The sequence below is a fragment of the Gadus morhua genome, chromosome 22, assembly GCF_902167405.1.
Source record: "Gadus morhua chromosome 22, gadMor3.0, whole genome shotgun sequence".
Lineage (NCBI taxonomy): Eukaryota > Metazoa > Chordata > Actinopteri > Gadiformes > Gadidae > Gadus > Gadus morhua.
Genome location: NC_044069.1, coordinates 18,682,925 through 18,695,057, shown reverse-complemented (window position 1 = coordinate 18,695,057; position 12,133 = coordinate 18,682,925). Strand labels below are relative to the sequence as shown.

The 12,133-nt window shown below is 50.2% G+C and overlaps 1 protein-coding gene across 2 annotated transcripts in view; it reads left to right on the top strand.

Annotated features, from left to right (window-relative positions):
* The window catches only part of thsd7aa (thrombospondin, type I, domain containing 7Aa), a gene marked incomplete at its 3' end in the record, with an annotated part of 87,608 nt that overhangs the window by 68,196 nt on the left and 7,279 nt on the right, over positions 1-12,133 (top strand). Inside the window, 5 exon segments of one of the 2 annotated variants that reach the window (XM_030347940.1) lie at positions 3,182-3,376; positions 4,212-4,250; positions 4,458-4,493; positions 7,419-7,662; positions 9,856-9,971. In XM_030347940.1, the coding sequence (XP_030203800.1) occupies positions 3,182-3,376; positions 4,212-4,250; positions 4,458-4,493; positions 7,419-7,662; positions 9,856-9,971 (630 nt within the window). 2 annotated transcript variants of the gene reach the window in all.

Here is a 12,133-nt window from a genome sequence, read left to right as displayed (position 1 = left end):
CCTTTGGGTTTTTAAGTTTCAGAATCTTGCTCTTTTCTGCTCTCTCTCTCCTCTCTCATACCGCAGCTTGTCTGCAGCAGGTTTGCTACAGTTCTTAGTGAATTAGTATGTGCTCTGTGTCTGTTTGTGTAGACAATGTTGCAGAGCTGAGTTGATCATGTCACGCTGAAGTCCTTCTCAGATGTTATCGGCTCACCACCCATTTTGAGCACACTGATCGTCGATTGGTATTGAATGGCACGCATCACATATGGTTGCACTCTTAAACACAAATACAATCATAAAACTCATTCCATTTAAATTAATTGTAATGTGCCTCGGTGTGTGATTGTGTGTTTGTGGTTTTATGTGTGGGTGTGTCTGTGGTTATAAATGTGTGTGTATGTGCGTGTGTGTGTAGTTGTGTGTGTTGGTGTGTGTGTGTGTGTTTGTGTGTGTGTGTGTGTGTGTGTGTGTGTGTGTGTGTGTGTGTGTGTGTGTGTGTGTGTGCGTGTGTGTGTGGCTATGTGTGTCTGTGTGTGTGTGTGTGTGTGTGTGTGTGTGTGTGTGTGTGTGTGTGTGTGTGTCTTTGTGTGTGGGTGCTTGTGGGTGTGTGTGAGGGGGGGACTGTGTTTGACTGTAATTATGAATGTGGGAAGCCATCTACGGACACCCGTCACTTGGATGGGGTTCTGAAAGAGTCCTTGTCACACACACACTCACACGCACGCACGCACGCACGCACGCACGCACGCACGCACGCACGCACGCACGCACGCACGCACGCACGCACGCACGCACGCACGCACGCACGCACGCACGCACACACACACACACACACACACACACACACACACACACACACTAAAAGCAGTTTGACGATTTCCTCCTGCTGCATCTGGCTCATTGGAAGACTTCCATTACCAAACGGCTATTCTACCCCCCCCCCCCCCCCCCCCCCCCAAACACACACACACACAACCACAGACACAGACAGACACAGACAGACACACACACAGACCCAGAGACACACAGACTCACACACACACATACACACACGCAGACACCTCCAGCCCTACGGCAACCCTCAGAGTCACTCTTGACTTGCCCCGTACCCCCCCCCCCCCCCCCCGTATTGATCGCTCCCTCCCACTGTCTGCTTCCCTGATGAGAATGGATTGTTTTTTTTCTCCCGGGGGTCACCAGACGTGTCATTTGATGCCCCCCCCCCCCCCACACACACACACACACACACACCACTTCTTACAATAGGATATATTTTCTGCTGATGCGTGCCTTTATAAGAGGGCTTGGAATAGAATGGGACGGAGGTAAGAAGAGCAGAACAGCCTGCTGCTATCTAGATCAATAATACAGAGCCCCCCCCCCTCCCATACACACATACACACACTCCCAAACTCCTTGAAAGGACCTTGGATGCTCTAAATCCCTTAAATCTTAAAACTGACCCAATGTTTTTCATTTACCTTTCCAAGCCGTTCAGGACAGTATTTATTGAAGGGCTCAGTCGTCCCGGCAACTCAAGTCTGATTTAACCTTCCCAAGGTTCCCCAAATCACATTTTGTACGAGCTTCACCCTGAGAATAATTGGTCTAATAGTGCTCCCAGCTCATGAAGGTTAAAAGGGCTTTCACTTAGACAGTCAAAAAGCACGGCAAAATATCCCTTCATAAAAAAAAAAAATATGTCCCGAAAAATATGGGTCATTTGCTTAATGTGCCTGGGTGCTGTGAATAAGAAATTCTCTTTTCCATTCGTTATATTTTAGCATTGGGAACACCTTCCCCTCTCCAGAGCTCACATCAGTCTCAGAGGATGAGGCCGCTTGTCTGATAGTCTGAGGATCCTGCTGTCGAAGCCTCCCTCTTCAGACACTCACACCTGAACTCTTGTGATCCGTTAAACACGAGTCTAGAGTATGCACGGTCTCCCAGGATGGGTTTGCTTGGGGCCTATTATGCATTTGTAGATATCTGGTGGATATCTGCTCGCATCTTCCTCTTCAACAGGCAATACAGCTGCTCTATTCCACCGTTATGATTTGATATTGTTATGTGGTATTGTATTCCCTGCTTGATTTTAACTTTAAAATACATGTTGATATTGTAATCGTTGAATCAGAACTATGAGACAGTCATTCGCTAGTGAAGCTGATAGCACTTCATGACGGCAATTGATACTGTCATGAAGGCAGAGATTACCATAATCTAGTCTGCCTCACTCACATTCTCGTTTCCTGCTGACTTGTAGTTTATCTGGTCGTTTATTCAAGGCCCAAGATTTGTTCCACAAGAAAGCCAGCTAGCCCTCCCCAGCATGCCTCGCACACAGAGTCAAAGTCTCCTTTTGTGAATGTTGTTTCATTGTCTCTAGATTACTGCTTAATACAAAGCCGTCAAACGCGCCGCTACAAAGACGGCTTCGTGCCTGGGGTTGGGAATGGTTGCATCTTTTCAACACCAGAAGCCTTAACAATCCATGTTTCCCTTGTTCTCCTGCGTTCCCCTGGTTCTCCTATTTCCCCCTGTGTTCTCCTGTGTCCAGGGGGTTCTGAATGGTTGTATCTTCTCAACACCAGAAGCCTTAATGACCTCATGTTCCCCGGTTCTCCTGTGTTTAGGGGGTTCTGAATGGTTGCATTAATGACCTCATGTTCCCTGGTTGTCCTGTGTTCAGGGGGTATTTAATGGTTTTATTAATGACCTCATGTTCCCCGGTTCTCCTGTGTTGAGGGGGTTCTGAATGGTTGCATTAATGGCCTCATGTTCCCTGGTTCTCCTGTGTTCAGGGGGTATTTAATGGTTTTATTAATGGCCTCATGTTCCCTGGTTCTCCTGTGTTCAGGGGGTATTTAATGGTTTTATTAATGACCTCATGTTCCCTGGTTCTCCTGTGTTCAGGGGGTATTTAATGGTTTTATTAATGACCTCATGTTCCCTGGTTCTCCTGTGTTCAGGGGGTATTTAATGGTTTTATTAATGACCTCATGTTCCCTGGTTCTCCTGTGTTCAGGGGGTATTTAATGGTTTTATTAATGACCTCATGTTCCCTGGTTCTCCTGTGTTCAGGGGGTATTTAATGGTTTTATTAATGACCTCATGTTCCCTGGTTCTCCTGTGTTCAGGGGGTATTTAATGGTTTTATTAATGACCTCATGTTCCCTGGTTCTCCTGTGTTCAGGCGACTTTGTGGAGAGGCAGCTGTGCCGCGACGCCATCCTCCCCATGCCCGCCATCTGTGAGGTGCCTTGCCCAAAGGACTGCGCCCTCAGCCCCTGGACGTCCTGGTCGCTGTGCTCCAACACCTGCTCTGGGAAGAACACGGAGGGCCGGCAGATGAGGGCCCGCTCCATCCTGGCCTACAACGCAGGAGAAGGTACAGGACACTTCACTAGGTTTTACACTGGCTGACCAATCAGGGTTCTCTGTCGGAGCTATTCTGGTATCGTGTCTGTTATCATAACAACATCACCCACCAGGGCAGAGCCACACTAAAAGCATCAGACCTCTGGGGCATGACCATTTCTGTTGAAAGAAAGTCCAGACGGCTCGTTGATGATTGGATGAAATGCAGCTCGCTGACATCATCCTTCACACCAGCTGGCACGGGACCCTCCCTGGCACGGGACCCTCCCTGGCACGGGACCCTCCCTGGCACGGGACTGGGCCTGGAACGGGACCCGGCGCCTTCCGAGGATTCATTTAGGATTCCTCTTCCACATGAAAGCTTCCTTCCTCTGTTCTTTTTATAGGGTTGAGCACGAGGACGCGTGACCAAGGGCTGCGCTGTTTGGTCCTCTCTTTAGCTACAGAGATGGTCCCTATCCTTTACAAAGACACAGTACATATCTGTGCATCAATTATTATTCTTTCAAGACACAAATCGAACCAAAAATATGATTTGGCCACATGGCCAAACCAGTGTCCATTCACATGTAATTATGCCCAGCCACCAGCAATAAAAGGCGTTCTAGACGTTTTATTCTTCTAGGAAGTGATGTCATATCGTTTTAACATCCACTCAAAACAAGAACACCCTCTTTAGCCAAAGAAATGACTTGAATCTACACTAACCGTCGGACGGTGAAAAACAACAGGCCTCCTCTCCTAATAACCCCACCTCTCCCCTGCCCTCCCTCTCCGCCGTGTTCCTGCTGGAGCGCTGCCTTCTGAATGATGATGTGTGTGCTCCTCTTCCTCCTCTTCCCCAGCCACTGCAAAGGTTGTGGCGTGGATCACTGTGATGCAGGGTAAGAGGCAGACGCAGTCGCTGTAGCTGTAGGTCAACTAGAGAGCAGAGAACAAACAGCCAGCCCGGGTAGCTCGCTTGCCTTTAGTCCTCACATAAGTGCAGTTGGATGCACTAAGGCAAACTGAATTTTGCTGGGCTGCTACATGATGTAGACGTTTGACTCCATCGTTGATCGCTGCTCTGCATTTCTTCTTCTCTCTCGAAGGTTCCCCCTTGCTGTCCACGGTCCCGCTGATCTTTGGTATACTCACTCACTCACGCTCCTAGACGTGGTCGTAGTAGTACTGTGTTAGGTGTCAGCAGACGCAGCGCTCTGCTATAGTGTGTTTCACCTTAGGGTAATAGATCTGCACCCTCCTAGACCCCCACTCCTCCGTATATAGCTGGCTGAGTATTGTTACTGACCGTAGGAGAAGCAGCCCTGGTCGTTTACGGAGCGATCGTTTCCTCGATGGAGCGGTGGATGGGAGGCGGGAGGAAGGCTCAGAGGAAGCAGCGGAGCGACACCAACGTGGGCGGCACCATACGCGCTGTCAATCAAAGACCTGAGATCTCAGACACTGTGATCGCAACATACTTGTGAGGAAAACAAAACAGCCGGTTAGACAGATGGGTTGGATCTGGCTTGGCAGTGGATGAGACAATTTTAATAAATATATATAGTCGTATATATATATTATGTTTGTTTCACAGGAAATATCAAGTGAACAACTCCTCTCAACCTGACTCTTTGACACCCCGTGCGTCACATGGTCTCTGAGTGGGACAGCTCATGCATAATGGAAAAGCTCTGAGAATGAACAGCCAGCCTCCTCCTCAGACGGCCGTGCTGTCAGAGGCGATCCACGTCCTGATAGACAGCCGACCGCACGCGCGTCACATGACCGGCGCCATTACCAGCGTCGGCACAACTCCGGGCGTGGGTTCGGGGGAGAGGGGGGTGGCGGGAGGTTGGTGCAACGTCGTATCTGCTCTCGTCCTCTTGGAGACGAGCGATGCAGGGTTCACTGCCCCCCCCCCCCCCCATACACACACACACACACACACACTCCAACTCCAGTGCTCCGACTGGTGCTAGGTGAAGCGTGCTCCCCAACCCCCCTCCCCCCCCCAGCCCCGAAGCCATCTGCCTGGGGAAAGCGAAGGCTAATGCCTAGCTTAAATAGCTTAAACAGCCTCTCGCTATTTGGTGGAGACTCCTCACCAGAGAGGGATGGAGGGTTGGCACCCTCTCACCCCCTCCCCGATGTGGATGCTTTGTGGCGGACACATTTCACACCTCTCAGGAGAGTCCCGGTAGGTGTGCTTCAACGGTGTCTGCTTCATCACGGGCCTGTCTCATCACAGGCCTGCTGATGGCACGGCCAGCCAAGTCTCCACGGGGGGGGGAACACACGGTGGCAACCATGAGATGGATTAAGCGTCTGAAGATACAGTTTCACCCCTAATCTTTGCCGTAATCCGCCAAGCAAACAATCTCATGACGGCGAGACGGCAAACGGAGCGTAGCGGGTGTGCGTCTGTCAGAGGGAAGGCCGACTGAGCTCACATCGTGGCTCACTCAGCGGCGGAGGGGGATTCATGTGGAATAGAGATGCACTCCTCTCTTCTGTCTCAATAATGGCCTTTATTGGTGGTGGCCATTTCCATAGCTACTTCAGTTCAAATCAACTCAGTAATATGTCTTACGTGTGTGGTATTTTCATGCACGCTATAATATCCAAACCCATTAAAGGACATATCACTCTTCGGCAAATGGTGACGGATGTCAGGGGTCCGATACGTACTGTCTATATATATGTTATATATATATATATATATATATACAACCCCGTGCTTTCAGAAGAAGAAGAAAATGTTATTTGCTCACGTCTCATTCCTCATGTTCAGCCGTCACGCTTGGCCAGCCCTAATTGGTCAATCTTTGCTCAGCGGTGCCACCAACCCCCCCCCCGCCCCCCTGCTAATGGTCAACTCCTGCTCCCTGTGTGTGTGTTGGGGGAGGGGGGTCCATGGTAATGACAAGCTTTCTGGTGCAGGGAAGGGCCCCCCCCCCCCACACACACACACACACACACCTGGGGTCTATGTCGAACGGGTGAGGGGGCTTTGTAACGTAGGCCCTATGCCCTTGTCTTCCCTGGTTCACCTCGTCTCTGTCAGTCCCCCCACCCCCTCCCCCGCCTAGCCCTCCCCTGGGTGTAGCCGTTAGTCTCCTGATGGTTGAGGTGTGTGTCTGTCTTCCCTCATGCTAAGGTCAAAACGTTACATTTCTTCACATGATAATAATAACTAACAATACCTGACGTAGATAAACACTGCATGAGGAAGTAGGGACCACATGGGTAGAAGAAAGGAGAAAGATGATTCCTTAGAACTTCTTGAGACAAAGCAGCCATTTTCTGTTTTTCTATTATCGTAACATAATTGCCTTCTGAATTGGTTCATGAACACCAGCATCAAACCGCTGCTGGATTGGCATCTCTGCTGAAACAGTTGTTTTCACGTTTGGATGAGATTGTGCTCGGTGACATCGCCTGTCACTACTCTGAGGTACTGCCTTATTAATGTTCTCTCGGAGAGGTTAAAGTGATGGACAACAGAAACCTGTCATCGTCTGCTAGCCATGTTATTAAGTATCATCAAGGTTGGCATCAAGCATCGGAAAATGATGCTCCACCAAACCCATCTCAATGTCAGGCCATCGCTTTCTGCTAGTCCTTGAAGCCGGTTAATGGGTGGAGCCTATCTTCCCTCCTGGCTACGTGGTCATGCGGATGACCAATCACAGCACGACCACATGGCCAAACCAGTGACCCATCACCGTGCACCACATGGCCAAACCAGTGACCAATCACCGTGCACCACATGGCCAAACCAGTGACCAATCACCTTGCACCACATGGCCAAACCAGTGAACCAGTGACAAAACACCACATGGGCAAATTCAGACCACACCCCAAGAACCCTGAGTCTCTCCAAGACTGAGGATATGAGCCCACTTGGAGATGAATGTGTCCGTCTGTTTTCTAGACGTCAAGGTTTTCTGGAAGTAGATGTAGATGTGGTCGACATGTCCCTCTGTAACATGTCGGGGTTCATCCTCAGACACCCCCCGTCCCACCTCTGACCTTCCCTTGCCCTTTGACCCTCTGTGCAACCCCAGGGGGCATCCAGTGTCCCAACGCCAGCTCCCTGCAGGAGGTGCGCAGCTGCAACGAGCACCCGTGCACCGTGTACCACTGGCAGACGGGGCCCTGGGGCCAGTGCATCGAGGACGCCTCCATCCCCACGGGCGCCGCCAACGGCAGCCGCGGCCGCGGCGGCGAGGACTCGGCCTGCTCCGTGGGCATGCAGACGCGCAAGGTCATCTGCGTCCGGGTCAACGTGGGCCAGGTGCCCCCCAAAAAGTAAGCAACCCCCCCTCACGTGGGACCCCAACTCCCCTTTCCTTTCTGTTTGTATGTTGAGTACCAATAGGGTTCAGGACCCGATTCAAGACACCTTAATGACACGGGAATAAACCAGGACACCCTCGTAGTCGTACCCAAACCACACACCGTGGTACAGGGACGAGTGAATGGTTATGCGCGTCCCTTTAGATTCATTGTGCCTGCGGGGAAAGTACCGTGCACAAAGCCCACAAGCACGTACCCCTTTTACCCCGGATTGACGTGTCATTGGTGGCACGTTTCCTCTGAGCTCACGCTAGTCGGGTGAATGTTGATATTACCTTAGGGAAGGCCATCTCACTGTTCACTGCACAGTGCACTGCACTGAAAGAACTGGAATACACACACATAAACGCACAAAACCACACACAAACACACACGCACACACACACACAGAGACACACACAGACAAACACAAGCGCACACACACACACGAACATACACACAGTCACACCCACACGCAAACACACACACTAAAGCACGCACGCACACACTCGGAAACACACACACACACACACACACACACACACACACACACACACACACACACACACACACACACACACACACACACACACACACATATAACCACACACACACACACAAACACACAAGCACACACACACACACACACACACACAGCTCTGCCGACCAGGTACTACAGGGAGACAAAGGGACACAAATAGTGGTTGGCAGACAGAGCGGGGGGGCAGCGGGGGGGCTGTCACCACGACTCAGCCCCCCCCCTGCCCCAGTGCTCGTGTTCATTTCATGCAAATGTGATATGATCCTCATGCAGGTGACACACTACACCACACGGGCTGCACTAAAACAGGAACAATCTCTACAATGAGACCAAATAAAAGCCATAGCATGTAACTCATCTGGTTTCCAAATATATGAGTTTTATTTTCTCCTGCTTTAACCCTGACCCTGTTGTGTTGTTGGTGGTTCATCGAGAGCGTATCCAGCGATGTGTTCACCCTGGTCTGACTATGGTGGAGCTAGTGCTGATGAACTGGCAGAATGTTGTTTTTAAGCATCTGGGTCTCTTCCCCAAAGCCTCAGCTGGGGAGATGAATTATCTATTTATTTATTCAACAGAGTGGCAGCATTATTCTGCAGTGCTGCACACACACACAAACAGACACACACACACACACACACACACACACACACACGCACACGCACACACACACACACACACACACAGACACAGACACAGACACAGACACACACACACACCCTCACACACACACCCTCACACACACAACACTGCAGTACCCCTACCAGAAACCCCCTCCTGTGCTGGTTATGGAAATTAATCCCTCTTGTATAAGCCCCCCCTCCCACCACCCCCTCTTTCTCTCTCAAACACACTCTGTCTCTCTTTCTCACTCTCACATACACTCACACTAATTCAAACACACATACTCACACTGTCTCTCCTCTCTAGTACACATGCAGGCAAGCACACACGCACACACACACACACACACACACACACACACACACACACACACACACACACACACACACACACACACACACACACACACACATACAGTAGTGCACACAGTATGCAACCCTCACTCTTGTCCACACACACAAGCACACATGTGCACCAGCAGCCTTCACTTTCTCACTCCTCACATATACAGAGGCATGAACACAACACCACCAACCCCCCCCCCCCCACACACACACACACACACACACACACACACACACACACACACACACACACACACACACACACACACACACACACACACACACACACACACACACACACAGACACACACACACACACAAACTTGCAAATGAAGGAGGCACCGCAGCAGAGAACCAGCCCCAGATGGGGTGTGTCCTCTTAGTGCGTGCCGCTCCACTCAGACTCAGTAGCGAGCGACGGCCGCGTTAATGCAACATCATGATACCATGAGCCAATGCCGCGCAACACACCGTAATGACCGCCGACGTGTTCACCCACCTGCTGGGGATGGCAATGGATGGCACCCTGCATCACCCACACACACACACACACACACACACACACACACGTCCAACGATTCAAACACATCTGTGTGCATGTTGGTGTCTGCGGCTGTGTGTGTGCTCCAGCATGTCATTCGATGGCGTGTCTTCCAGGTGTCCGGAGAGCCTGCGCCCGGACACGGTGAGGCCCTGCCTGCTGCCCTGCCGGCGGGACTGCGTGGTCACGCCCTACAGCGACTGGAGCCCCTGTCCGTCCACCTGCCAAGCAGGTACCCGCCCCTCCGTCCCTCCCCACCCCACACGGAGCCAGACGCTTTCCACAGAGATTTACCCCATGCCTTACAGGTCCCACTGCTGGCAGACACCATATGGATCAGGATCTAATTCAAAAGCCGCAACACAACTGCGGAAGTAACAACGCAAATGCAGAAGCCACAACTCAACTGCAGAAGCCACAAAACAACTGCAGAAGCCACAACACAACTATAGAAGCCACCACACAATTATATGTGTGAAAGAATGCACACCCACTTATCATAATCCCCCAAATAGTGTGGCCAATCACCACACTATACAACACTTGGATTAAAAAGTGAAACTCCAGTATAGTTGAGTCCTCTAAATACAGAGGATGTTGGCGAAAGCTCGGGGCATAAGCTTGTCTTCTCTAGGCTATAGAGTTTGATTAGTCTGTCCGTCTTTCACCCGGCGCGATTATTAAAGGAATATCCTGCATATTCACACTGCGGCTGATATAAACTGTGTGCAGAATTTATCTTTCATCAGGCTTGACGTGAGAAAAGCATTTGTTTTCATATAATGATAGGCCGAGTATCGATTACGCTAGTAGACACATTTATACAAATAAAAAAATACACATTTGAATAGTAATTTCTTCATTCCATTAGTATTATTTTGGTATTAATCTTTGATTTATATTTGACCCCTGAAGTCCGTTCCAGCGGCCCTAATGGACAGTGTTGCCTGACTCTCCATAGTCTACACTAGGTCACTGTGTCCTCTATGTGATGTGATCGTTCTCTGGGTTTCATCATGTGGGCAGCAACTCAGGAGACAGAGCTGAGTCGTCTGGGAACGCGGGTCAGGGACACTGTGTTCATGCAGTCCCATTTAACAAGGGCTACTGAATATGCAGAAGGAGTCACCAGGAGATGAGAGAGAGAGAGAGAGAGAGAGAGAGAGAGAGAGAGAGAGAGAGAGAGAGAGAGAGAGAGAGAGAGAGAGAGAGAGAGAGAGAGAGAGAGAGAGAGAGAGAGAGAGAGAGAGAGAGAGGGGGAGGAATGATTGCAGCACAAATAGTGTGTGTGTTTTGAATGATCTAACGCATGGTGAACCGTCATATATTTCACCGCCGTTCCTCTGAGAGATATGACATTCTTGCATAGTTAGGTGGTGGGTTTTCTCTTTCATTTATTTTGCCCACAAACTGTATCTGCATCTACTGTTTGCTTGTGCTGATTTGCTTTTGGGCCCCAAGGGAGCGAGAAACTGTGTGAAATGAATCGAGGACGAGCCACCACAGGCAGTAGAATGTGGATGTGGCTGCATGCGGGATACTTCTATCTATGAGAATGTATGCCGGCACACATTTCCACTTCAAACATTCAAATAGGGATGGATGTTCGACATCTATGCCGGAGCTTCAAATGTCTTGGCTATATATTTTTAGAAGAACTCCACCAGAGTCCTGTGCGGTGAACACCATTCCCATCCTGTTTCAGGTTCGGTGTGAGACTCCTTAAAGAGCCTGGCTGTGGACCACAGCTCTGTCTCTGAGTCCTCAGGTGTTCCGTAGCGCCGCATGTGTTAAGGCATGCCCTCGACATGACGCACACCCCCCGGTGCGGCACTAAGCTACACCAGTCACTCACCCAGGCAGCGTGGGCAGCACTACAGCGCAGACCATGTGGAAAGTAATCAATAACTCCTCTTGATGCACGGAGTGTGTTCACCCTGTAACCGGGTCCTGTGCTGCAGACGCTGAGTTCCACAGAGCCAAACCCCTGTGTTTCCTCCCTGGTTCTCCTCTAATCACTTGCTCAAAGGATCAGCTTATTGGCGCGGTATTGTGTCAATAGTCATCGATTCAATCACACCATATTGCACATGATGCTAAACAATTTTCCTATTTATTTAACCGGGGGGTTTGCAATTACTGTGTATCGATTCAAAAATGTTGCACTGAAAGAACCACAGCGACAAATCCCCGACCACGATGTACGCATGTGTACTGCATGAAGAGCAATCGGCCGATGATTTCCTCCAGAGGTTAAACCCAACTGTATGGGGGGGGGGGGGGGGGGACGACATTTACGTCTGAAGCATCTCCCTTCCATGCGATTCTCTGAACAACTCAACCGAGCGGTTGCTCATATGTTATTATGTATATATATATATACATTGTTAGTGT